The sequence below is a fragment of the Acipenser ruthenus genome, chromosome 9, assembly GCF_902713425.1.
Source record: "Acipenser ruthenus chromosome 9, fAciRut3.2 maternal haplotype, whole genome shotgun sequence".
Taxonomy (NCBI): Eukaryota; Metazoa; Chordata; class Actinopteri; order Acipenseriformes; family Acipenseridae; genus Acipenser; species Acipenser ruthenus.
This window is the reverse complement of record NC_081197.1, coordinates 37,330,358-37,354,329: the sequence shown is the minus strand read 5'-3', so window position 1 is coordinate 37,354,329 and position 23,972 is coordinate 37,330,358. Positions and strand designations below refer to the sequence as shown.

The 23,972-nt window shown below is 34.6% G+C and overlaps 1 protein-coding gene across 13 annotated transcripts in view; it reads left to right on the top strand.

Annotated features, from left to right (window-relative positions):
• Positions 1-23,972, top strand: part of LOC117405672 (syntaxin-binding protein 5-like) — a 188,312-nt gene that overhangs the window by 154,776 nt on the left and 9,564 nt on the right. For 2 of the 13 annotated variants that reach the window (XM_034008897.3, XM_034008892.3), the window contains 5 exons: positions 301-366; positions 7,358-7,462; positions 9,051-9,101; positions 12,240-12,413; positions 23,526-23,627. In XM_034008897.3, coding sequence (XP_033864788.2) covers positions 301-366; positions 7,358-7,462; positions 9,051-9,101; positions 12,240-12,413; positions 23,526-23,627 — 498 coding nt within the window. The remainder of the gene's footprint in view (positions 1-300; positions 367-7,357; positions 7,463-9,050; positions 9,102-12,239; positions 12,414-23,525; positions 23,628-23,972) is intronic. The other 11 variants (XM_034008902.3, XM_034008899.3, XM_034008903.3 and 8 more) reach the window with 7 other exon arrangements.

Sequence of the window (23,972 nt, the reverse complement as noted above, 5' to 3'; positions counted from 1 at the left end):
GAATAGTTTATTCTGTTTAGGCTCAGCATTATGGGCTGTGGAATTGTGTTATAAAAATCACTAATCGCAAAAGCAAATTCAGTAGTACACTACACAGTATAAAATATTAAACAGGGAATTCCAAAATAAAAGGTTGCTATAAGATGTATTTATGATGAATACACTTGCATGGTGGAAAGTGGTTTGCAGTAGTGGTTTGTGTATCTTGTGTCTTGTATCTATGTATCTTGTAAGGACCATAAGATTTGGTGATGCCATTGTCCTTCGATTCGACATGTAGCCTGTACATTTTCTTTTCAGGTCTATCTGAGCTGTCTGACAGCCCTGTTTCCTTGGAGCTAGAACGCTGCAAGTCTCCCACATCAGGTAATGAAAGTCTGCTTCTGTTTCATACCATTGGTTGCTGTGTTTTCATTAAACCTTTGCACAGTTTAAATACAGGAGTATAATTGCGTGATAGATTTTAGGAAGTGAATTCAAAGGTTAGGAAGGATATTGATAGGTCAGGATGGGCAGCTGTGGCCCTTCCTAACCAGGGGCTAGATTAAATCTAAACCAAAATTCAAGGGGCGGCACGGGCAAAGTGGTGACTTATGGGGATTTGTCATTAAACATTAACAGGGACAGTGACCAAATGAAATCGGTTATGGTACATCTGCAGTAAAATCCTTGTTACATAATGCAGAAAGTAAAAATAAAATGAACACAATGGACAGTACTTGTACTGTATGTCCACTGACCAAATAGTACAAATAGTTGTTTATCATATGTTTGTTCAAATAGTTTATCATGTATGCCTTTTTTTAGACAGTATTCGATTTCATAGTACCTCTATAAACCAACACACTATTATCCAGCATCATTTTCAATAAAAAGTGAGTCTGATTCCATAGAAATTGTAAAGTCAGTTCCCTCCCAAAAGGTAAAATATACCTGCATTATATCTCTGCTCCCATTTTTCAGAAATTGTTTAATTTGATTTGAGTAAAAGAAATCGCAACCCAAAAGCTGCACAATTCTCACAGCTTCTCAGAACACACATCCACCTTTGTTTTAGATTGAATCTGGACCCAAGTCCTCTTTCCATTGATGTTCTTAATTATTTAATTGAATCAGTTAAACCGCCCTCTGGGCTTGGAGCTGCCCATTACTTATTGATTTTGTAAATTACAGTTGAAGGAGCCATTGGAGAAAACACAGGGTTATGCCAGTCGTGTACTGTAGTGTTCGTACACAGGCATGATTTGAAATTTCGAAATGTAGATACAAAATGATATAATGGGTTAGAGTTGCTACAGTGAATCCCTGTTATAAGGTTCCATTTGAAAAGTATCAGTATTTACTACATAAAAAGAAGTTGATGCCTCAGTATATACGCACTTTTCTAAATTGTAAAACAGTAGCGTTATATAGAGAAATATTGAAGCTTACCTATCTGTACTTACACTATCTGTATTTATTTTTGTGTTGTTTTTTGGAGGGGGGTGGTGGGTGTAAACAGATTATGAATTATGCTTCTTAATGCTCATGTATTGAGATTTTTTTTTTCAAATATATTTTTCCTTGAGGACAAAATGGTAACGACATTTTAACTTGTTTTAAAGAAATGTTGTCTGGTTGGTGATAGAGAACTGTATAGTTATAAAGCTGTTATATTATTTTGGTACCAGTCATGTATCTAGGGTATGACACAATCTGATATTAACTTTATTTGACGAAAGTGTTGTTTTCCCAATTATAGGAATGCTAGTTTGCATGTTTTAAGCTACAGTGCTTTTGTATATTGCCTTTATTGTAACCTTGCAGTATTGTGTTTTTAAAACATACCTTTTGATGAGCAGTTATTAGATTTATGATTCATCCTTGTATGGTTTCTTATTGCCTGTGAAACAATGAATCATTATGAATCAAATCAAATCTTGATGGCAAATGTTATTAAAAACTGTCAATTAAGCTAGAGCACTTCATGTAATGAGGCAGGTCAGCTCATGCTAGTGCTTCCAGACATTTGATGTGAACTTTTGTAAACTGATTAATAGATTATGTGATTTTAGGAAACAAATCAAGCAAATCACACAATATACTGTATGTGTATTCATTTGAATATTGTTATGTTAAGCAGAATCCAGTGGATCATATTCAATTCCTGTTTAAAACGTTTGATAAACAGAATGCAAACCAGGTTTCACTGGATCATAAAAAAATGCATGAGTAAAACATCATCCACCAAAAAATGGAATAGGGATTTTTAGACACCAGCACACATTACACAAAGCAGACTTGATTATGTTTCTACATATGGCTTCTGCAGTTTTATTGTAGTTCATAGTGTTGTCACAGGAGTTTTGATGCTCAGGAGTTGCAGAACTGAGCACAGTGTTAAGTGGGTTCTCTCACTGAGCTGTTCTGATTGACTTCACACATCCACTCTGCTAGAACTGCAGCAGCAGTTTGTTTTAGGTTTTTTATAAATCATGTGAACAGGATAAATAAATAGATGTATGCAGACTGTAGCATTTTTTTTAAATTGATTTTTTTAAGTTGAATAATGATTTCAGTGAAATGTTTCCTTGTGTTAAGGCACTGTGTTATGAATTCTTAGCAGTGGTTATGTACATTAGCATCTGTGCAGCAGAAATACAGGTCTCTGATTGACTTGTGATGATGGCATGGTTTATCTAACTAGTGAGTACATTATGGAAAACAAAAGCTCTGCAACTACATATACAAAAGGGTTTAATATGTAATTTAGTTGGAAACTATAATCCAGTTTCTGTTGATTTTATGTTTTATCATTCATTTGTCTAACTCATCTCGCCCTTTAATGTTTCTTCTAAATGCAGTACTTACAGTTATGCTGCCAGCATTGATTTATTTGCAAAAAAATCTGAATATTATGTCCAGTGTGATTGCTTTGTAAATATAATATGAATGAAGTTATACACTGCATTCATGTATTTGGTTTTGAAGACGGAATCCCTATTTAGCACGTTTTTGCACTGAAATTGCTTGATTCAAAAATAATGTGATTATTATTATTAGTGTTATTATTGTGTGTGGCTTTTAAGCAATGTGAATTTTAAAGATATTTTTGGCAAATCTTGTACTGTATTACCAAATACAATTTATAAACCAGATAAAGTGGACAGTACTGTCTAGGCCTAAGGGTCATATATATATATATATATATATATATATATATATATATATATATATATATATATATATATATATATATATATATACACAGTAGTGTGCAAAAGTTTTAGGCAGGTGTGAAAAAATGCTGTAAAGTAAGAATGCTTTCAAAAATAGACATGTTAATAGTTTATATTTATCAATTAACAAAATGCAAAGTGAGTGAACAGAAGAAAAATCTACATCAAATCAATATTTGGTGTGACCACCCTTTGCCTTCAAAACAGCATCAATTCTTCTAGGTACACTTGCACACAGTTTTTGAAGGAACTCGGCAGGTAGGTTGGCCCAAACATCTTGGAGAACTAACCACAGTTCTTCTGTGGATTTAGGCAGCCTCAGTTGCTTTTCTCTCTTCATGTAATCCCAGACAGACTCGATGATGTTGAGATCAGGGCTCTGTGGGGGCCATACCATCACTTCCAGGACTCCTTGTTCTTCTTTACGCTGAAGATAGTTCTTAATGACTTTCGCTGTATGTTTGGGGTCGTTGTCATGCTGCAGAATAAATTTGGGGCCAATCAGATGCCTCCCTGATGGTATTGCATAATGGATAAGTATCTGCCTGTACTTCTCAGCATTGAGGAGACCATTAATTCTGACCAAATCCCCAACTCCATTTGCAGAAATGCAGCCCCAAACTTGCAAGGAACCTCCACCATGCTTCACTGTTGCCTGCAGACACTCATTTGTGTACCGCTCTCCAGCCCTTCGGCGAACAAACTGCCTTCTGCTACAGCCAAATATTTCAAATTTTGACTCATCAGTCCAGAGCACCTGCTGCCATTTTTCGGCACCCCAGTTCCTGTGTTTTCATGCATAGTTGCGTCGCTTGGCCTTGTTTCCACGTCGGAGGTATGGCTTTTTGGCCGCAAGTCTTCCATGAAGGCCACTTCTGACCAGACTTCTCCGGACAGTAGATGGGTGTACCAGGGTCCCACTGTTTTCTGCCAATTCTGAGCTGATGGCACTGCTGGACATCTTCCGATTGCGAAGGGAAGTAAGCATGATGCGTCTGTCATCTGCTGCAGTAAGTTTCCTTGGCCGACCACTGCGTCTACGGTCCTCAACGTTGCCCATTTCTTTGTGCTTCTTCAAAAGAGCTTGGACAGCACATCTGGAAACCCCTGTCTGCCTTGAAATTTCTGCCTGGGAGAGACCTTGCTGATGCAGTATAACTACCTTGTGTCTTGTTGCTGTGCTCGGTCTTGCCATGGTGTATGACTTTTGACCGTAAACTGTCTTCAGCAACCTCACTTTGTTAGCTGAGTTTGGCTGTTCCTCACCCAGTTTTATTCCTCCTACACAGCTGTTTCTGTTTCAGTTAACGATTGTGTTTCAACCTACATATTGAATTGATGATCATTAGCACCTGTTTGGTATAATTGTTTAATCATACACCTGACTATATGCCTACAAAATCCCTGACTTTGTGCAAGTGTACCTAGAAGAATTGATGCTGTTTTGAAGGCAAAGGGTGGTCACACCAAATATGGATTTGATTTAGATTTTTCTGCTGTTCACTCACTTTGCATTTAGTTAATTGATAAATATAATCTATTAACATGTCTATTTTTGAAAGCATTCTTACTTTACAGCATTTTTTCACACCTGCCTAAAATTTTTGCACAGTACTGTATATATATATATATATATATATATATATATATATATATATATATATATATATATAACACATTTTTAAAGAGAAAAGGCATTATAGTCTTGCAATACATTAAATTATGAGGACTGATCTAAGACTAATATTTCTCCATATTCAATTACCAAATTAATGTTTTCCTCGACGAAAAATGTCACTGAATTTGACCTTCAGTCACTTGCGCGCTTGAAGCCAATGAAGAGAGGATGTTTTAAAAAATGCATTACCGGATGACAGTACCCACGTCATGTTGAACAATTAAGTTTCAATTCAGCCAAGAGCTTAAACAAATTATTGATAATTAGGATGCAGAGTATCAAAAATGCTGCCTCCAATCATAGGCGTTCCTGAGATGATAATGCAACAAGTAATTCAAAGGGGTTCTTCTTTTAGTTTCCAATTAACCACTTAATGACACCAATTGTTGCCATACAGTCTGCACTTCACAAGGCACACAGCAGTGTATCCACAGAGCTGGGAAACATATATCACGTCAGTGACTGCAAGGTGTCATTGACAGTTGATTGATCACTTCAGAGTGGTTATTGCTGTGCTGTGTAATCCTAATGATCTATTAATATTTTCATCTGAAATGGGTCCTCAGTGTTAAGAAGGGTTGTGTGTGTTTGTGTATTATATTAGTACTGGTAAGTTCAATAAAGAACTATATACTTAAGGCTTGAGGCAGCATGTGCATGGTATAATTTGAATGCTGCTTGAACCCTTTATTATATTATCTGTAATAGAAAATATGTATAGAATCACATGGTGTTGCATATTATTATTATTATTATTCCATGAAATTGATTTGACTTAATTACCTCTAAGTGTGTGTGTGTGTGTGTACATATATATATATATATATATATATATATATATATATATATATATATATATATATATATATATATATATATAGTGATTGAAGTTATGGTTAAAATGTACATTTTCTCTAACAGAATGTTACACAATACTTTTTCTTTGTGAGATGTGCACCTCATTGACCTTAAAGAATGGAGTGTTAGAAGTGTGTGTTTTCTATGCAGTTGCTTTTATAAACATGCTAACCAGCTCTTGTCAAAGAGAGCACAAGCATTTGCAGTAGCACCTGTATCAATATATCTTATTTTTATAAAGGCTTGAGAGGAGGGACAATCACAAAACATGTCACTATTTAGTTCTGGTAACTCCCTAAGATGAGGCAGTTGACCTGTCTTTACTGTACTGCAGTTCTTCTAATGACGGTCATGTCCAGGCAACACTCCCAGGTTTATATTCTTCACTCCAAATCTATGGGTATTTGTGGGTAGTTAACATAAATGATTGAATTAAAGAAGTAACTTTCATCTTGATTATTTACTTTCAAGAGCATGGTCCGTGAAGCTAATTTTCAGTCAGTATTTCTTGAGTGTTGATTGGTGCAGCCTCACAATGTTATTTCTGTTTCATAATCTGAAAATGAAACAAATATCATCAAGACCAATTATAAATATGACCAAAACAACATAATATATAGTGTAGTTTTCAGTTATTCAGGCCAACCAAACGATGAACATACCATACACATTTTTCGCCAATTTCAAACCAACCCTCAAGTCTGAATGTACAGTTTCCATTTAAAAAGTTCAATTTCATGTTGAAGAATGTCAGAAGTCAGTTCAGCAATGATGTTTCTCATTCCAGATAATAGTTGTTCTGACACACAGTTTTTTTATGTTCTGGTAGGCCTGCCATTGCTCTGTAATTCACAGTACATATAGTGCTAATGCTTTATGGCTTAAGTAAGATATGTTTTTTCAATAGTAAAGTCTGGGTAGTGTGGTAAGCTGTACTGTTGCGTTGCTGCTATGCCTGCTTTTCTGTCTCCAGTACTGTCATTTCAGTACATGTCAACATTTAATGTATTATTATTATTATTATTATTATTATTATTATTATTATTATTATTATTATTATTATTATTACAAATAGTATGTATAATACCATCAATGTTAATATACCACTTGTTATTATTATTGTATACATAAAACATGAAAAAGGCAGATACAAACTTTCCCTTAGTTTGCCATTTTCTAAGCTTTTGTTTATGTAAAGAGAATCGCCTAATGTTTAAAATATATTTAAAAACGAGCAATGTTGTGAACATTAAGAACCCTAACAGTATTTTTTTTTTTTTATAGACCAAAAAACAGTGCAAATAGTTCATAAGGCTGGTTAAATATTAAAACTTTTATGAGTGTTTTTTCTCCTTTTATTCCGTGTGCCTTACACACAGTAACTTGTAATATAATATGCTATCTGTACTTCTAACCAAGATGTGGAAGGAGTTTTCCAAATTGTTCATTTGTCATCATGGGTTGTATATAAAAACACAAAGAGATTAGATGAGCGACGGATATGCCTGAAGCTTTCTTACAGAATTCATTTTTATATTTATTTACTTTTTGTTTTATTTTGTCAAGGATGCACTCTCTTTTTCTTTTTTTAATTTTATTTCAGTTCCTCCCCCAACCACATCTCATAATGATCCCCGCACCTTTCCAGACACCCCAGCAAATGTGAAAGCAAGCCACTGCAGCCCAGTTTTTTACTTGCTGGACAATGGTAAGCGTTTGTTACAAAGGCGCAGCAGCACAGTAATATCAGGGGTAACCAGAGTTGCAGATGTCCTGCATGCCCTGCTCAGACATTGCTTCTGCATCACGGCTCTCAAGTCTCAATGTAATCACTGTAATAATGAAGCAACTGGTCCATGCTTGCCAGGCTCACTCATCTTGAGTAAGGCTCGCTCGTTTTTGTGTGCAAAAAGATGGATGCAATGACAACAAGAGAAAAGCTTATTGGTGAAACATAAAGCATTTCTATCTATCTATCTATAGTCACATGTATGCAGAGCTTGTTTTGTTATTAATAATAAAAAATTACAAATCAAAATATGCACCCTTATTGAATAATAACTAGAATAATAATAATAATAATAATAATAATAATAATAATAATAATAATAATAATAATAATAATAATAATAATAATGTGCATACATAGAATAAGCTAAACCATTACATATTTGTAAATGACAGTAAAAATAGAACACATAGGATTATTACAGCAGATGATTAATTTACAACAATGTACCATGTAATGAAAAGCAGTAAATTATACACAGTTATTGAGATCCTTTTTTGAATTAGAAATGAACGCTTGCAGATATTTCAAAATCAAAATATTTCAGGTACTGGTATTTTTGTATTGTTATGAATGTGTTTTCAGGAGCCAAACCTAATGTACTTAAACATCCCCTTATGAGCATTCTAATGCGTTCAATACCAGTACTCATTAATGCCTGCTAAATAAGACAACTTATGTCAGTTTGTCAGAAAAACTAATATATATATATATATATATATATATATATATATATATATATATATATATATATATATATATACACAATTATTAACTGTGAACACAAGAGGGTGCCTGAAACTCACTTTTCTCTTGTCGTTATTGCATCCATCTTGTATACTTTTAGACCAATGGCAAAATACTGTACATTCTTTAGATTCATTTGACATAAATCTCTGTGGACTATTTTTTTCTGTGAGTGAATACATACATATAACATAAATGTATGTAAGGCGAACGCAGCTGTTTCAAGCTGTCTAATGTGATTGAATGCAAATCAAATGAAAATCTATTTTTTCAGTTTATAATAGCAATAATATCCTCCACAGCTGTCTCGCCTTTGGCTCAGGACACCTAACTGTTGCTGCAGTCAGTTATTTAGCAGAAACATACTATAGTTAAGCATCGTTATGTTTATTAGTATTGACCCAACACTTTTTTTTTACAGTTTAAACTTGTAATTCCTATTCAAATGATCAAGTATAAATAACATAATTTAAAATTGAACAAGCTAACATGTATACACATAAACGATAAAATGTCACTGGACTAAAAAGTCTCCTGCTTACACTGTGCTCTTGGGCATGGAGCTGCAGTAGAAGTTGTCTTGCTGGGAATGTAGATGGCTGTCTGAGGTTAAGCATGCAATTGTCATGGCCAACACGCTTGCTTGCAAACTCTGTGCACATATTGCACGCTTCTTTTTTTTTTTGGTTTGTTTTTGTAGTTTTCTTTCTTTCTTTTTAATTATTAACTACTGCCTTCTTTCCTTTTTCTGTTGTTGCAGTTAAAGGACCAAGAAAGTTAAGTCTGCCGACAGATCTTAAGACTGATCTTGGTACGGTAGGCGAAAGCCAACAGTTTTAAGCTTTTAAAAAACAAAACAAAAGAAAAAAAACTTTTGGACATTCTTATATATTAGACATATTAACCAAGTACCAGTAGTCATTTCTCGGATCATATGGTTCTGTTGGCTACATTTGACATTTTTATTCCTTTTATTTATTGATTTATTTGTTTTGATATCAGCACCCTTTCTTTACTTTTTAATATGTGCTGGTATTTAAATATATATATATATATATATATATATATATATATATATATATATATATATATATATATATATATATATAATACCCAAATGGATCAATACTGTGAAAGACTAGCAAAATGTCTTTATTTATTGTTGTCATAGCTCATCTTGCCAGTACGGTAATTGGAGCTTTCAGACTTCATTAAACCATTTATGTTTTGCATTGTGCTTGACTATCTTCTCCTCTGAACCAGTATGCAAGGAATAAAACAATTATTATAAAACAATGCACCAGTGGCTATTTTGTTCCAGTTGACTTTCAGTCACTTTCACAGGGTCATAACAGCAAATTCAAGTTATTTCAATGAGCAATCAATTAGTCAATTAAACAAGACAATTCAAGACTAGTGTAGTGTACTTGGTTTTATTGCCTAGTGATTTCAACTTTAAATTTAGGATGGTCAAAGTAATAAAAAAAAGCAAATTACTCATAGATCAAAGAGGTGTGTGATTGTATTGTATGTGTTAACATCTCAGGTAGAAATATGACCCAATCAGCTTAGGGCTTGTGGATCATTAAAATGGCTGACCTGGATGGGGTCATATTTTAATTATATATATATAACTGCATTTTCAAAGTGTTTACTTCCGTTTACTATAATTTACTCCTATCTTTTAAAGAACATCTGCTGATTTTACAAATCTAGGACCAAAGAACTAATACCCTCTCCCCATTACCTAATTAACGCACAATCAACACATGTTGAAACCACATGATTGCCATTCACTTTATTCACAATCACGTTTTCAAAGTGCGATGATCACGTATTACTATTAGAATATGTGAAAGCAAGCCACTGTGTTTTTTCAACATCAACATGGAAAGTTATTAGAATTAAACGCTTTGAAAAGACTTTTGGGTCTCATGTGAAACACAAGGATAATCCATAGACCCTTAAGGGTTTTTAAACACTTTCTTAGTTTAAACAGTGCTTTAACAAATGAGAGTGAACTTCTAAAGCTTTTTGAAAAAGATTTTGTGTACTGCAAACCTGATTTAAGTACTAATATTGGAGATTCCTGAAATCATTCCTTAACACTTTGTGGATAGTGTTACTTAATTCACCTTAACAGTGCAAACGCTTGAGTATGGGACTACAATGTCTTTTGCAATAAATAAAAAGCTTAATTTTACATGTGCTACTATATCATTTTTAATTGTTTTAATTGTGCATGATAAAACAATTGCTTAATATACTGTATTTGTATTAATGTAATCAGGTAATGGAGTACTTTCTTTCAGTGTTGAATTAGGAATCATTCCTGTGCATTTACCCTTCTCACAATCTTTTTTACAGAAGGTGCCTCCTGCTTGAAAAAATGTATGAACACAAACTAAAATAAAACACAGTGCTTCACATAGAAACACCTACTATAATTATTTACTGAACAATTGTGACTCAGGGGTCCTAGTATCGATGGTGCTGCACATGGTACCTGTAAATGGATAGTATGTGTTACCAAGGTCTTGTTTGGGTCATTAACTCATGTCTTGTTTGTATGATGTTTGTATTGCTATATATATTGTATTGACTCTGATAACAGTAGACTCTCATTATGAGCTAAATGTAAGCAAAAGTGTGTTCAGATATCCACTTTCTGAAAGCTGGTCACTCTTAATATCAATTCACAGGGTGTCTATTACAGCACATTGAATTTATCGTATATGTTGTTTTCTTTATCACCCAGTGTATACACAAAGAAAATTACCTTTCATCCCAATTGTATTACATAAAGCCTGTCAACATTAAAAGTTAAAATAGTTATGGAGCGCCATTTCTACCCCCAAATGTTGCTGTAGAAAAAATAAACAAAAAAAAAAAAACAGTTGACAATCTGATATACATTTGATTTATGAGGCTAAATAATACCTCCATAGTAATTAATGTCAACTGGTTTCATTCACAGAGTACCTTACCTGAAGTAATATATTCTAAGACTGATAAAAATAAACTCATGGGCATTTAAAGGGACAAACTACATTTTCTGTCCACAGTTATCCAGTCAGATGTGGGGTTTTATCATATTGGTCTCAAAAGCATGCCTTCTTTTCTTAGATGTCAGACTGAAAATAATGGCCAGGAGGTATCCTGTATTGTAAACTGTTGTAAATTTACCAATACCATTGCTTAGTTTTGAGTTCTGCAAAAAATGCATTGCCTATATAAATATCATATTTTTATATTTACATTATACCAGTATTAAAATAATGTGTATTTCTATATTATATTGTACATGTGCGAAAAAAAACTAAAAACACCTTTTAAGGTGCTATGTTTACCTTTTATTCTAATAGGATTTTTACATAGATTATACTGGTGGCCTAATGTTGTCACAATTGCTTAAAGATGTTCCATATTAAATTCAACTCAATTCATTTTAGTAATGGTATAATTCAACGCAAAATTATACTGCTGTTTTTTTTTCTACAAGGAGACAATTTTCGTTCTTTGAAGCAATGAAACATTTGGACTTTATTCTTATGAATTTTTTAAAAATTATTTTAATTATGGACCATTGGCCCATAGTAAATTTATGACATGACAATTTGCCTTCTGTGGAAAACCACCCCCTGTATTTGCAAATCTCCTTAGGTAAGTTCCTATTGGACTCCACTCTGTAGATGGGAAGCAACCTCTGTTTCAGGCAGTATATATATAAAAAAAAAACTAGCAAGAATCTGAATCAAACTGGTGTGCACTAAGTTGTTCCTTTCTAGTTGTATAACATTTTTTTGATAAACTTTACTGGAGCATGAAAGAGAACGAAAATTGATCCCAATAGGTACCTATTTTAGTTTTTCTTTTCTATGACCATAACGTTGCCTTCTTTGTTTTTCATTCCCTGCGCTCTGTTCCTAATGCTTTACCATTATTACAGATAATGTAAATGGACATTGCACTAGCCCCACCTCACAGCCCTGCAGCACTGGGAAGCGCGTCTCTGCCACTGAAGGTGCTAAACTGAACCGCTGGGGTCCTAGCCGACCCCCTTTCCGAAAAGCACAGTCTGCTGCTTGCATGGAGATCTCTTTGCCTGCCTCCCACACAGAAGGTGTGTGTTTGTCTCAGCCTGTTTCTTATTGCATGCCTGCCTTCTTTTGAGCTGCTGCTTTATTTTGTTAGGGATACAAAAAATAGTAGCTTCTACATTTAACTTAATAATTAACTGCTAATGGGCATACCTTTGTTATATTTTCATAAACAGCTTATTTTATTTATTATTATTTATTTCTTAGCAGACGCCCTTATCCAGGGCGACTTACAATTGTTACAAGATATCACATTCTTTTTACATACAATTACCCATTGATACAGTTGGGTTTTTACTGGTGCAATCTAGGTAAAGTACAGCAGCAGTGTCTCCCACCTGGGATTGAACCCAGAGCCCTAACCACTATTCCACACTGCTGCCCCAGCTTCAATACACAATTATTATTATGCAAGTTGCTTTTTGTAGAAGTTGCTAGAGTTTACACATAGTTTATGAGATAATATGTTTGACAACTGTAATTGACCAAAACAATGACTGAAATTATAGCAAGTAGGGATGAAAATGAACTTGCACAAGCACTGTGGTCTCTGTGACTGGCAGGTGTGATTGGATAGTTCTACATAATGCTGATGATTTTCTTCCAATTTATTTTATTTTTCCATTTTAGAATTATGCAGTCTCTAATATAGAACTAAAGAGAGAATCTTTAAATCTAAAGCCATTGTCGTTTAGGCGTTGTTTTGTAGAATGTCCCTAAAAGTCAACAAGATGTCACATATAACCTACATTTGTTTAAGTTCATAATAATTGAACTGTATTATCTGCTCATAAAGTGTTCTGTAAACAGGATCATCCCTAATATCACTGTATTTGGACACATCTTTTCAATGACAAATCGTGTTTTCTGTTTTTTTAAAGAATATACAGATTGCCAAAGCATATAATGTCCTAAATATTATGATTTATACCCCAAATGTTAGTTTTGCCATTTACAAAACTAATTGATTCACAGTTAATCCAATCACATGCTGTATAAAAAAAGGAAAATAAAACACAGTTGGTGAGGAGAACAAGAGCATCTGTGTTGAATCCCTCTTGTGTAACTACCTGGCTGTGTGTGTCCATATCTGTTGTATACTGGTATAACCAGGTCTTTGTTTCTTCAGAACCTGTTTTATCCCTTGGCTGTATTTCTGTTTCATGTACCCCAGTCTGCTCAGTCTTTCCTTCCACAGGGTAGCCATCTGTCTTGCTACAGTTGTGTGGTTTTCTGTTTTCAGGTGTTCTGTATCTATCAATATTTGTCTGCATTCTGGAGCTCAGAAGAGGCAATACTAATTATTCCTATTATGGGTTCTGTTTACCAACAAGGACAAAGTTTCCCCCATTTATTAAAATAAATAAAAGTATTTAAACATTAGAAAACTATCTAGAAACAACTCAGAACAGTTATTTAACAATATGTTCAAATGTATTAATGTAGTTATTTTCTGAGTTATATAATGTTAAAACTGTAATAAAAGCAGTATATGTTAATATAACTACTTGTGGTAGGTTAGATCTTTATTATAATAACTAGGTATGTCTTGTTTTGGGTGAGCCTCTTGGATTAAACCTGACGTTTTCTATTTGTCTGTGATTCAATACTCCCACATACAGTTTTGCACTTATAAAGGCGTATTGGAGCAGCCAGCAAGCTGTTTCCAATAAAGGGCTTAGTAGGAGGATGTTAGTCACTAGTAAAGAGTTTTGAAGCACCTATCCTGAAGTGGTGGTTTCATTATCAATTAAGAGCTTATTAGAAGCATATAGGTCATTAATAAAGACTTTTGCAGTCCATATGGTTATAGGAGGCTGTGTGGTCCAGTGGTTAAAGAAAAGGGCTTGTAACTAGGAGGTCCCCGGTTCAAATCCCACCTCAGCCACTGACTCATTGTGTGATCCTGAGCAAGTCACTTAACCTCCTTGTGCTCCGTCTTTCAGGTGAGACGTAGTTGTAAGTGATTCTGCAGCTGATGCAAAGTTCACACACCTAAATCTCTGTAAGTCGCCTTGGATAACGGTGTCTGCTAAATAAATATAAATAATTAATAAATAATATTCTGAAGTAAAGGTTTATTTTACATTACTTAAGAACTTATTAGCAACATAAGTCATTAATACAGTTTTGATCTAACAAAGAAGCAATTATCACTGGGGCATCTTTAATCAGTTGTGCAACCTGTATACTAAAGTGAAGACTCCAGGCACCCCATGACGCTCTTACTCACATTAATGAACCTGACAAAAAATAAATAAATAAGTTGAAGTAAAAAAGAAACAGACAAAATCCTTTTAATTAGGATTTTTTTAAAAAAAAAAAATAACTGTTAAAACTTGTAACAAATTGCTATATAATTATTTTCCCAGTAAAACATACAATCTTAAATTGGAAATATTTTTCTCCAAAAAGTCAGATACATTCTGCATTCCTAAATAGCACCAACTGGTGCAGTGTATAATGTATCATTTTTTTGGTTTTCTAAGGTCATCAGCAATCTCTTGTAAAAGGATAAAATTTGCAATAACATTAGAAATTTAAACAAAGTACTTTTTTTTCTGTTCTGTATTATTAACATTACAGAAATTGGGATTTTGAATGTGATTTCTATCATGATTTTCAGCTTTAACATCACAAATTAACATTAATAATTAGGGCCCTATGAAAATTGTTTAACTATTTTTTGATTAGAGTTTTTACAGTTTAATTTTTTTTTTAATTAAGTTGATTTAATTTAACTTATGTATACCACAGTAGCAGCAAACAAAACAAAACAGTAAATCTACAGGCTTATATTAGATAATATTAGATAAAAGGGACCCTGAGTGAACAAATAACACAAAAATTTGATACATATTTAATTTATTTATTAAAGAAATTTATGCAACACCCAATGCCACCGCCAACAAGATGCTCGGATGTATTCTGAGAAGTGTTGAATTTAAATCAAGGGAAGTAATGTTATGGCTAAAAGAATTGAATCTATTCAGTCTTGAACAAAGAAGACTACGCGGCGATCTGATTCAAACATTCAAAATCCTAAATGGTATAGACAATGTCTATAGATGGGCTGAATGGCCTCATCTCATTTGTAAACTTTCTTATGTTCTTATGTTCTTATGTTCTTGTGTGTGAAAAAGTAATCACTCAGACTCAATAACTGGTTACGCCACCTTTAGCAGCAATAACTGCAACCAAACGCTTCCTGTAGTTATTGATTAGTCTCTCACAGCGCTGTGGAGGAATTTTGGCCCACTCCTCCATGCATAACTGCTTCAACTCAGTGAAATTTGTGGGTTTTCGAGCATGAACTGCTCGTTTCAGGTCCTGCCACAACATCTCAATGGGGTTTAGGTCTGGACTTTGACTAGGCCATTCCAAAACTTTAAATTTCTTGTTCTTCAACCATTCTGATGTAGACTTGTGTTTCGGATCATTGTCTTGCTGCATGACCCAGCTGCGCTTCAGCTTCAGCTCACGGATGGATGGCCTGACATTCTCCTGTAGAATTCTCTGATACAAAGCAGAATTCATGGTTCCTTCAATGATGGCAAGGCGTCCAGGTCCTGATGCAGCAAAGCATCCCTAAACCATGACACTACCACTACCATGCTTGACCGTTGGTATGAGGATCTTACTGTGAAATGCAGTGTTTGGTTTTCGCTAGACATAACGGGGCACATGTCAGCCAAAAAGTTCCACTTTTGACTCATCTGTCCATAGAACATTTTTCCAGAACTCTTGAGGACCATCCAGGTGCTATTTGGCAAACTTGAGACGAGCATTCATGTTCTTCTTAGTGAGCAATGGTTTCCGCCTTGCTACTCTGCCGTGAATCCCATTTTTGCCCAGTGTCTTTCTGATGGTGGAGTCATGAACACTGACCTTAGCCGAGGCGAGAGAGGCCTGCAGATCCCTGGATGTTGTTCTAGGGTTCTTTGTGACTTCCTGGACGATTTTACGCCTTGCTCGGAGAGATTTTGCCAGGACAGCCACTCCTGGGAAGATTCACTACTGTCCCAAACTTTCTCCATTTGGACAATATGGCTCTGACTGTTGTTCGGTGGAGCAGAGCCTTAGAAATGGCTTTGTAACCCTTTCCAGACTGATAGGCATCAACAACTTTTTTCCGGAGGTCTTCAGGAATTTCTTTTGTTCGTGGCATGAGGTGCCTCTAGAACCTGTGTGCTGACAACTTCACTCTGATGGTAAGGGCCAAAGTTAGTTAAATTTATATTGGGCAGGGCTGGCCCAAATCAGGCCTGGTTGTTAACCAAAGTACTCAAACAGCTGACCCTAATTACCTCTTTAATTGGGTTGAGTTAACTAGGGGGGGCAATAACTTTTTCACGGCACTGTATATATATATATATATATATATATATATATATATATATACAGTACCTTGCATAAGTATTCACCCCCCTTTCCACATTTTGTAGTGTTATAACTTGGAATTAAAATGGATTTAATTAGGATTTTTTGTTACTGATCTACACAAAATAGTCCATAATGTTGAAGTGGGGAAAAAAATCTACATATTTTTCAAAATTATTTACAAATAAAAAACTGAAAAGTCTTGATTGCATAAGTATTCACCCCCTTTGAGGTGACACCCCTAAATAAGCTCTAGTGCAACCAATTGCCTTCAGAAGTCACATAATTAGTTGAATGGAGTCCACCTGTGTGCAATTAAAGTGTCACATGATCTCAGATTAAATACACCTGTTTCTGGAAGGCCCCAGAGTTTGTTAGAGAGCATATCTAAACAAACAGCATCATGGAGACCAAGTAGCTATCAAAACAAGTCAGGGATAAAGTTCTGGAAAAGCACAGGGTTGGGTTATAAAAAAATATCCCAAACTTTGAACATCCCCCGGAGCACCGTTAAATCCATTATTAAAAAATGGAAAGAATATGGCACAACCGCGACTCTGCCTAGAGAAGGCTGTCCACCAAAACTCAGTGACCAGGTAAGGAGGGCATTAGTCAGAGAAGCAACCAAGAGGCCAATGGTAACTCTGAAGGAGCTGGAGAGATCCACAGCTGAGATGGGAGAAACCGTCCATGGGACAACTATAACCCGGACGCTCCACAAAGCTGGGCTTTATGGAAGAGAGGCGAGAAGAAAACCATTGCTGAAAAAAACCCATATCAAATCCCATTTGGATTTTGCCAAAAAGCATGTGGGAGACACAGCAAACATGTGGAAAAAGGTTCTCTGGTCTGATGAGACCAAAATTGAACTTTTTGGCCTTAGCGCAAAACGCTATGTGTGGCGCAAAGCCAACACTGCTCATCACCCTGAGAACACCATCCCCACGGTGAAGCATGGTGGTGGCAGCATCATGTTATGGGGATGCTTTTCATCGGCAGGGACTGGAAAACTGGTCTGGATTGAGGGCAAGATGGATGGAGCCAAATACAGGGAAATTCTAGAGGAAAACCTGTTTCAATGTGCAAGAGACCTGGGACTGGGGCGGAGGTTCACCTTCCAGCAGGACAATGACCCTAAACACACAGCCAAAGCTACACTGGAGTGGTTTAAAAACAAGAACCTGAATGTCTTAGAATGGCCAAGTCAAAGCCCAGACCTCAATCTGATTGAGAATCTGTGACAAGACTTGAAAATTGCTGTTCACCAACGTTCCCCATCCAACTTGACAGAGCTTGAGCAATTTTGCCAAGAAGAATGGGCAAAAATGACAAGATCCAGATGTGAAAAGCTGGTAGAGACTTACCCAAAAAGACTCACAGCTGTAATTGCTGCCAAAGGTGCTTCTACCAAGTATTGACTCAGGGGGGTGAATACTTATGCAACCAACAAATGTCTTTTTTTTAATTAACTTTTGTGTCACAATAAAAAATATTTTTCACCTTCAAAGTGTTAAGTATGTTGTGTAATTCAAATGGTAAAAATCCCCATTAAATCCATTTTAATTCCAGGTTGTAACAGTACAAAATGTGGAAAAGTCCAAGGGGGGTGAATACTTATGCAAGGCACTATATATATATATATATATATATATATATATATATATATATATATATATATATATATATATATATACACATATATAAGTAAAAAAAGTAAGATATTTTTTTTCATTTTCCACTCCAAGCAAAAAAAAAAAAAATGTTTCTGTATTAGTCATTATCAGTTATTGTGGTACACCAGTATGGAATATTGCAGTTATCAGATTCCCGCATCAAGCCACTATTACAAAGATGCAATAAATAAATTAAAAAAAAAAAAACTTTGCTGATTGTCGTAAAATACTGCATTATGGTATTAATATAAAGTATTTACATTTTAACACAAACTGCAGTACGGCCGTATCATCTGACATTCACACAAACAGGGAGTAGGTAATTAAAATGTTATTTTGGATATAAATAACTTCTATTTAATTAAAGTGCAACAATATACATTTACACATCTTAATTGAAGGTACATGTCACAAATACCAGTTATTTTTTCATGACGTGCACCGTTTTTGCCAAGATTTTTAAATATACTTAAAGTAAAGATAATGCATTTATGTTTGTGTTTATAACGTACCGAATATTTTTTAAACACATGTACCTTAATAAAATAACTTTTCATAACAAAGATAAACTTTAACAAATGTTACGTTGTCTACTGATACCAAGTATTACAGTCTGACCTTTTTTGGAAAAAAAATATTTCCAATTTAAGATTGTATGTTTTACTGGGAAAATAATTATATAGCAAGTTTTAACAGTTCTTTCAAAAAAACCCAAATAAATTCCTAATTAAAAGGATTTGTCTGTTTCTTTTTTACTTCAACTTATTTATTTATTTTTTTGTCAGGTTCATTAATGTGAGTAAGAGCGTCATGGGGTGCCTGGAGTCTTCACTTCAGTATACAGGTTGCACAACTGATTAAAGATGCTCTGGTGATAATTGCTTCTTTGTGCATTACTTCTTAGATCAAAACTGTATTAATGACATCTGCTGTTAATAAGTTCTTAAGTAATGTAAAATAAGCCTTTACTTTAGAATATGGGCTGCAAAACTCTTTACTAGTGACCAACATCCTCCTAATAATCCCTTTATTGGAAACAAAGCCCAGCTCTGGGATAGAGTGCTATCCATGCATGGTCCACTTTGTTTTGCTGCTTTATTACCAAGATATTAATCAAATACCAGCAGCTAGTAGGACCTAATATGGTCAAGAAGAGTCTTTACTTTAGTATGAGGCATGCAAACCTTTATTAATGTCCAGCAACCTGTTAGTAAGGCATGTTTGAGAATAAGCATAATAAATACCTAACATACCCTTATTACAAGGCTATAAATGATGTATTATGTGCTAATTAGTCACAAATAGGTACATAATAAATGCCTAATATTCTGAAAATAAAGTTTTACCCAAGATTTAAATATGCAATACCTTATTTTATTTTGTGTTTTGTACATGAAATGGGATCTTTTCTCTATATAAAAAATATTTTGACATTAAAGGTTAAATATGTTGTTATTCTACTAAATACTTAGTACATTTAAAGCTATTATTGTAACAACAAATGATTTGGTACTTCAAAAAGAAATACCTGAGAAATATGACATTTCCATTATGCATAACAATTTTGATTGACATAATATTATCTGAAGGAAGATGAAACACTAAAGAAATGTAGCATTTGGCTACTTTTTTATGTGACAAGATTTGACTAAAACAGCAGTGTAATTAAAGGAACTGTCATAAATGTACTCTTATTCTCAGTAGGGTCTCCAGCTAGCTCTTTGTTTGTGGTAAGGAAAACCCTCATAAATGTTTTTGATGACAGTCTAGAAAAAGTTACTTACCAAACAACAATAACAGTTTCCATATCTTCATGGTAAATTCACTCATAAGAAGGTAAACATTTTCCTATTGACTATGATACTGTGGCAAGCAATTGACATGCAGAGTTTGCTTCAGCATTTATGGCTGAATAAATCGAATGTGCGTTTTGTGTTAAGTGTCTACATGTAACAGCCCAGTGGTGTTAATCCTTGTCTTCTTGCTCCTTTGTGTTGACGAAGCATTGCCCTTAACATTTCTGTTGCGTCTGCTGTCTCTGTCACAGTTGTCACTAACTAACAATTATGCTTTTGCATCTAACAAATTAGAATAGAGAGAACTGGCATTCACAATACTATTTGTCATATTAGCATCAGTAAGAAAGGCTATTGCATTCCTGGATGTGTATAGTGCCATTAATCACAAATGTAGTAATACTCTATAATTGCTTAATAAATATTCTAAATAAATATGACATTTCCAACAACACAAAACACCCCAACTTACTTGAATCTCTTTCCAATAAAAGCCATCATAACTGTTGTCTACTCTGAAGCATGTGAACTAAATTCAAAAGCCGTAAAGGAATCATCTCTGAATGCCTAATGAATAAAAGTCCTTACCCTCTGCAAGTTAAATAATGCACAGACCCAACACCCACCACCCCCTGGAAGTATTCTGCATCCTAACTTCAGATTATGACCATAAGCTTCCCCTCTAATATGCTCAAGGGATGCTTAAGCTTAATTTGTTTTGAAGTGTATTATTATTATTATTATTATTTATTTCTTAGTAGACGCCCTTATCCAGGGCGACTTACAATTGTTACAAGAGATCACATTATTTCACATTATACAGATATCACATTATTTTACATACAATTACCCATTTATACAGTTGGGTTTTTACTGGAGCAATCTAGGTAAAGTACCTTGCTCAAAGTTACAACAGCAGTGTCTCCCACTAGGGATTGAACCCACAACCCTCCGGTCAAGAGTCCAGAGCCCTAACCACTACTCCACACTGCTGACAAGTGGTTTATTTTATAATTTTGAATGTTTACCTCCAAGTTCACTGCACTTAAAAACAAATCATTATTATACACCATTACTTTATAGAAAAATACATTAAAACATGTTCTGTTTAGTTCCTTTAGCTTTTCTTCTCTCAGAATCTGAAATAAATCTAGACTTTTTTTTTTTTTTTACTTTGCTCTCTTCTGCAGTAGTCTCCATGGAGTGTTTTTTTCCAGTTTAAACTAGTTCCATTTCATACACTATAGAAATCAAAAGCTGTAGTGTATCGTGACATATCCTAAAGCAACGGAGTAGTCTGATTGGTTGTACAGGTTGTGATGGTGTATAATATTGCTTGAACTCCAGATGCAGTTGCTCTATCATCCAGGCCAAGCACCAGAACTGCCCTTCAAAAGCTGGCTCACTAAAAAAAAAATGCCTCCATTCTTATAAACAGTTAACACTATAACACTGCCAGCTAATGCAATAGAATGTAAACTATTTACATGGCTGGTGAGAATCAAGTAGGTTAACCAGGTTTGTTGAACTACTATTTTCTATAGACATTATGCTGTTTATTTTTTTGTTAATACCAGATCTCTTGAAGTGCACACAGTGGTGATTTGCTAAAACAGACATTTATATTCATATAAATGCAGAACTGTATCTCATTTAAAACAGTTATTTTTTTAATAAAAATAAACTATAAATTTGCAAAGGAACTGGTAGCTTATATTTCTGTTAATAATTTCAAAGGAGAATTCCAAGAAAAAAAAAACTTTTTGTATGAAATGTCTCTACCATGCACGTTTACAACCCTTTCACAGCTTATGCCTGGCTAGTTTCACATACATCAGCCCGGACGGGCTTAACCACTGTGTCAGCAGGATGCACTTATACTTGGAGGCAAAACATCACTACTTATGTCTTCATGTGTGGTAGAATTATGTGATCTTTTTAAAATATAATTTGGCAGCCTTAGTGTTTTATAAACTGCAGAAGAAACAATATTGAGTAGCAAAAAGCATAACATACCCTTTTTAAAAAAATATACTGATGGAAACTGTTACCACTGAACTCTGTGGTCTAGTTCTTATAAAAGGGAAGGGTCTGTTACGAAATTTCTGTTATAACTTACAGTCAGAGCTACACACAAGTAGATGGAGAAGATGATTTCCTGTTTGCATTTCCTTTTCATTTCTCAGAACTTTTGGTGCTGTTTTTTTTTTTTAAGCACATAGCGTACTTTTTTATATATAGTTGCTCACACAAGTTTGTGAATTTAATATTAGGCAGATTTCTTTTCCAAAACACTTGGTATAAAAGCTTTATACTTGGACCTGTTATCAACTTACAACTGTGTTACTTTAAGAGAATGCTATTAATACTATTTATGCTCATAGTGATGAAACTGAAGAGGCTTTTCCTTTTAACTTCGCATCTTACAGTATTGCATAGCCATATCTAAAATGAATTCACAGAGTAAATGTTGAATGAAATGTGAAACATGTTATAAACAGGATAACTCTATCAAGTCAGCATTATGACTTTATGTACATTTTTTAAAGAATGGGAGACAAACCTTTTCAAGTGTAAAAGTAAACTCTTGGATTTTACAACTCAATTAATGTATGTATTATTAATACATAACACATGTGCATCATTAGTATAATGAGGTACACTAGCGCAACCTGTTTTAGTGATTTGTACCAGATCATAAAATGCGCTGTATCATAATGTTACCATTTGTCCCAATTTATTAAATTTGCATATGCACTGGTAATGTTATATCAAACACTGTATGCCATGCTAAACTAATTTATCCTTACAAGAAAGCAGTGTTAAACACTTTAGCTCTAAAATGGGTCTTAGTATGCTCAGCAGCTATCGACTGCTACGTGTAATGGTTTCAATCTGAATGATCAAATCCAATAAAAAATACCTGAGAAAAGCAACTCTAAGCACTTCGCAAAAATGTTAAGAATTCTAATTTAATGTATCTCTGACATTTCGGCATGCCAGGAATGTATGTCAGAAAGCTCAGCATGATAATAGAGTTGCTATTTTGCCAGTACTGTACTACAATATTTGTTTTTCATTGTCAGGGGGTTATTAAATATACAGAATGGCAAAAAAAATCATTTACATTTGATATTCATGTAAACACTGTGACACTATCAAAAGAGACAGTGCTTACCCTTTCAGTTTCACCACTCTATACTATCTGCTGCTCGGCTTTTTTTTTTATTGGATGCTATTTGGTTGAACTTGTTCCTCTTGCAATGCATGCCTTTTTTGGGGACAGTAGGTTACGCATCAAGACGGGCAATGCTTCAGCAATTACATGGAATCAGTATTTACTCGCAAGATGAACACCACTCTGCCAGTTACACATGGAGTGAGAAAGGTAAGAACTCACCTGCATGTTGACCATTGCAAGCTTCATTAGATTCCCTTCCATGGAGTTCAAAAGAGCACGATTGTTACTGCTGCAGCCTATGAGGCAGCTCTGTAGGATTGTATATTGGAAATGCATGAGGAGGTAGGGTTAGAAATAATAGTTTTCTTTTTTTTTTCTTTTAAGGGATGATTACTGGTCAATAATTACAAAATACGTGTTACCATTTCCTTTGAATATTAAATTCTCAAATGGTTTAGATGACCCACCCACTGCTGCAAAAAGATTCAGGGTGCCACAGTGGCTCACCTGATAAAAGCACAGCCGTGTGGTGTGCAGGGTGAGTCATACAGT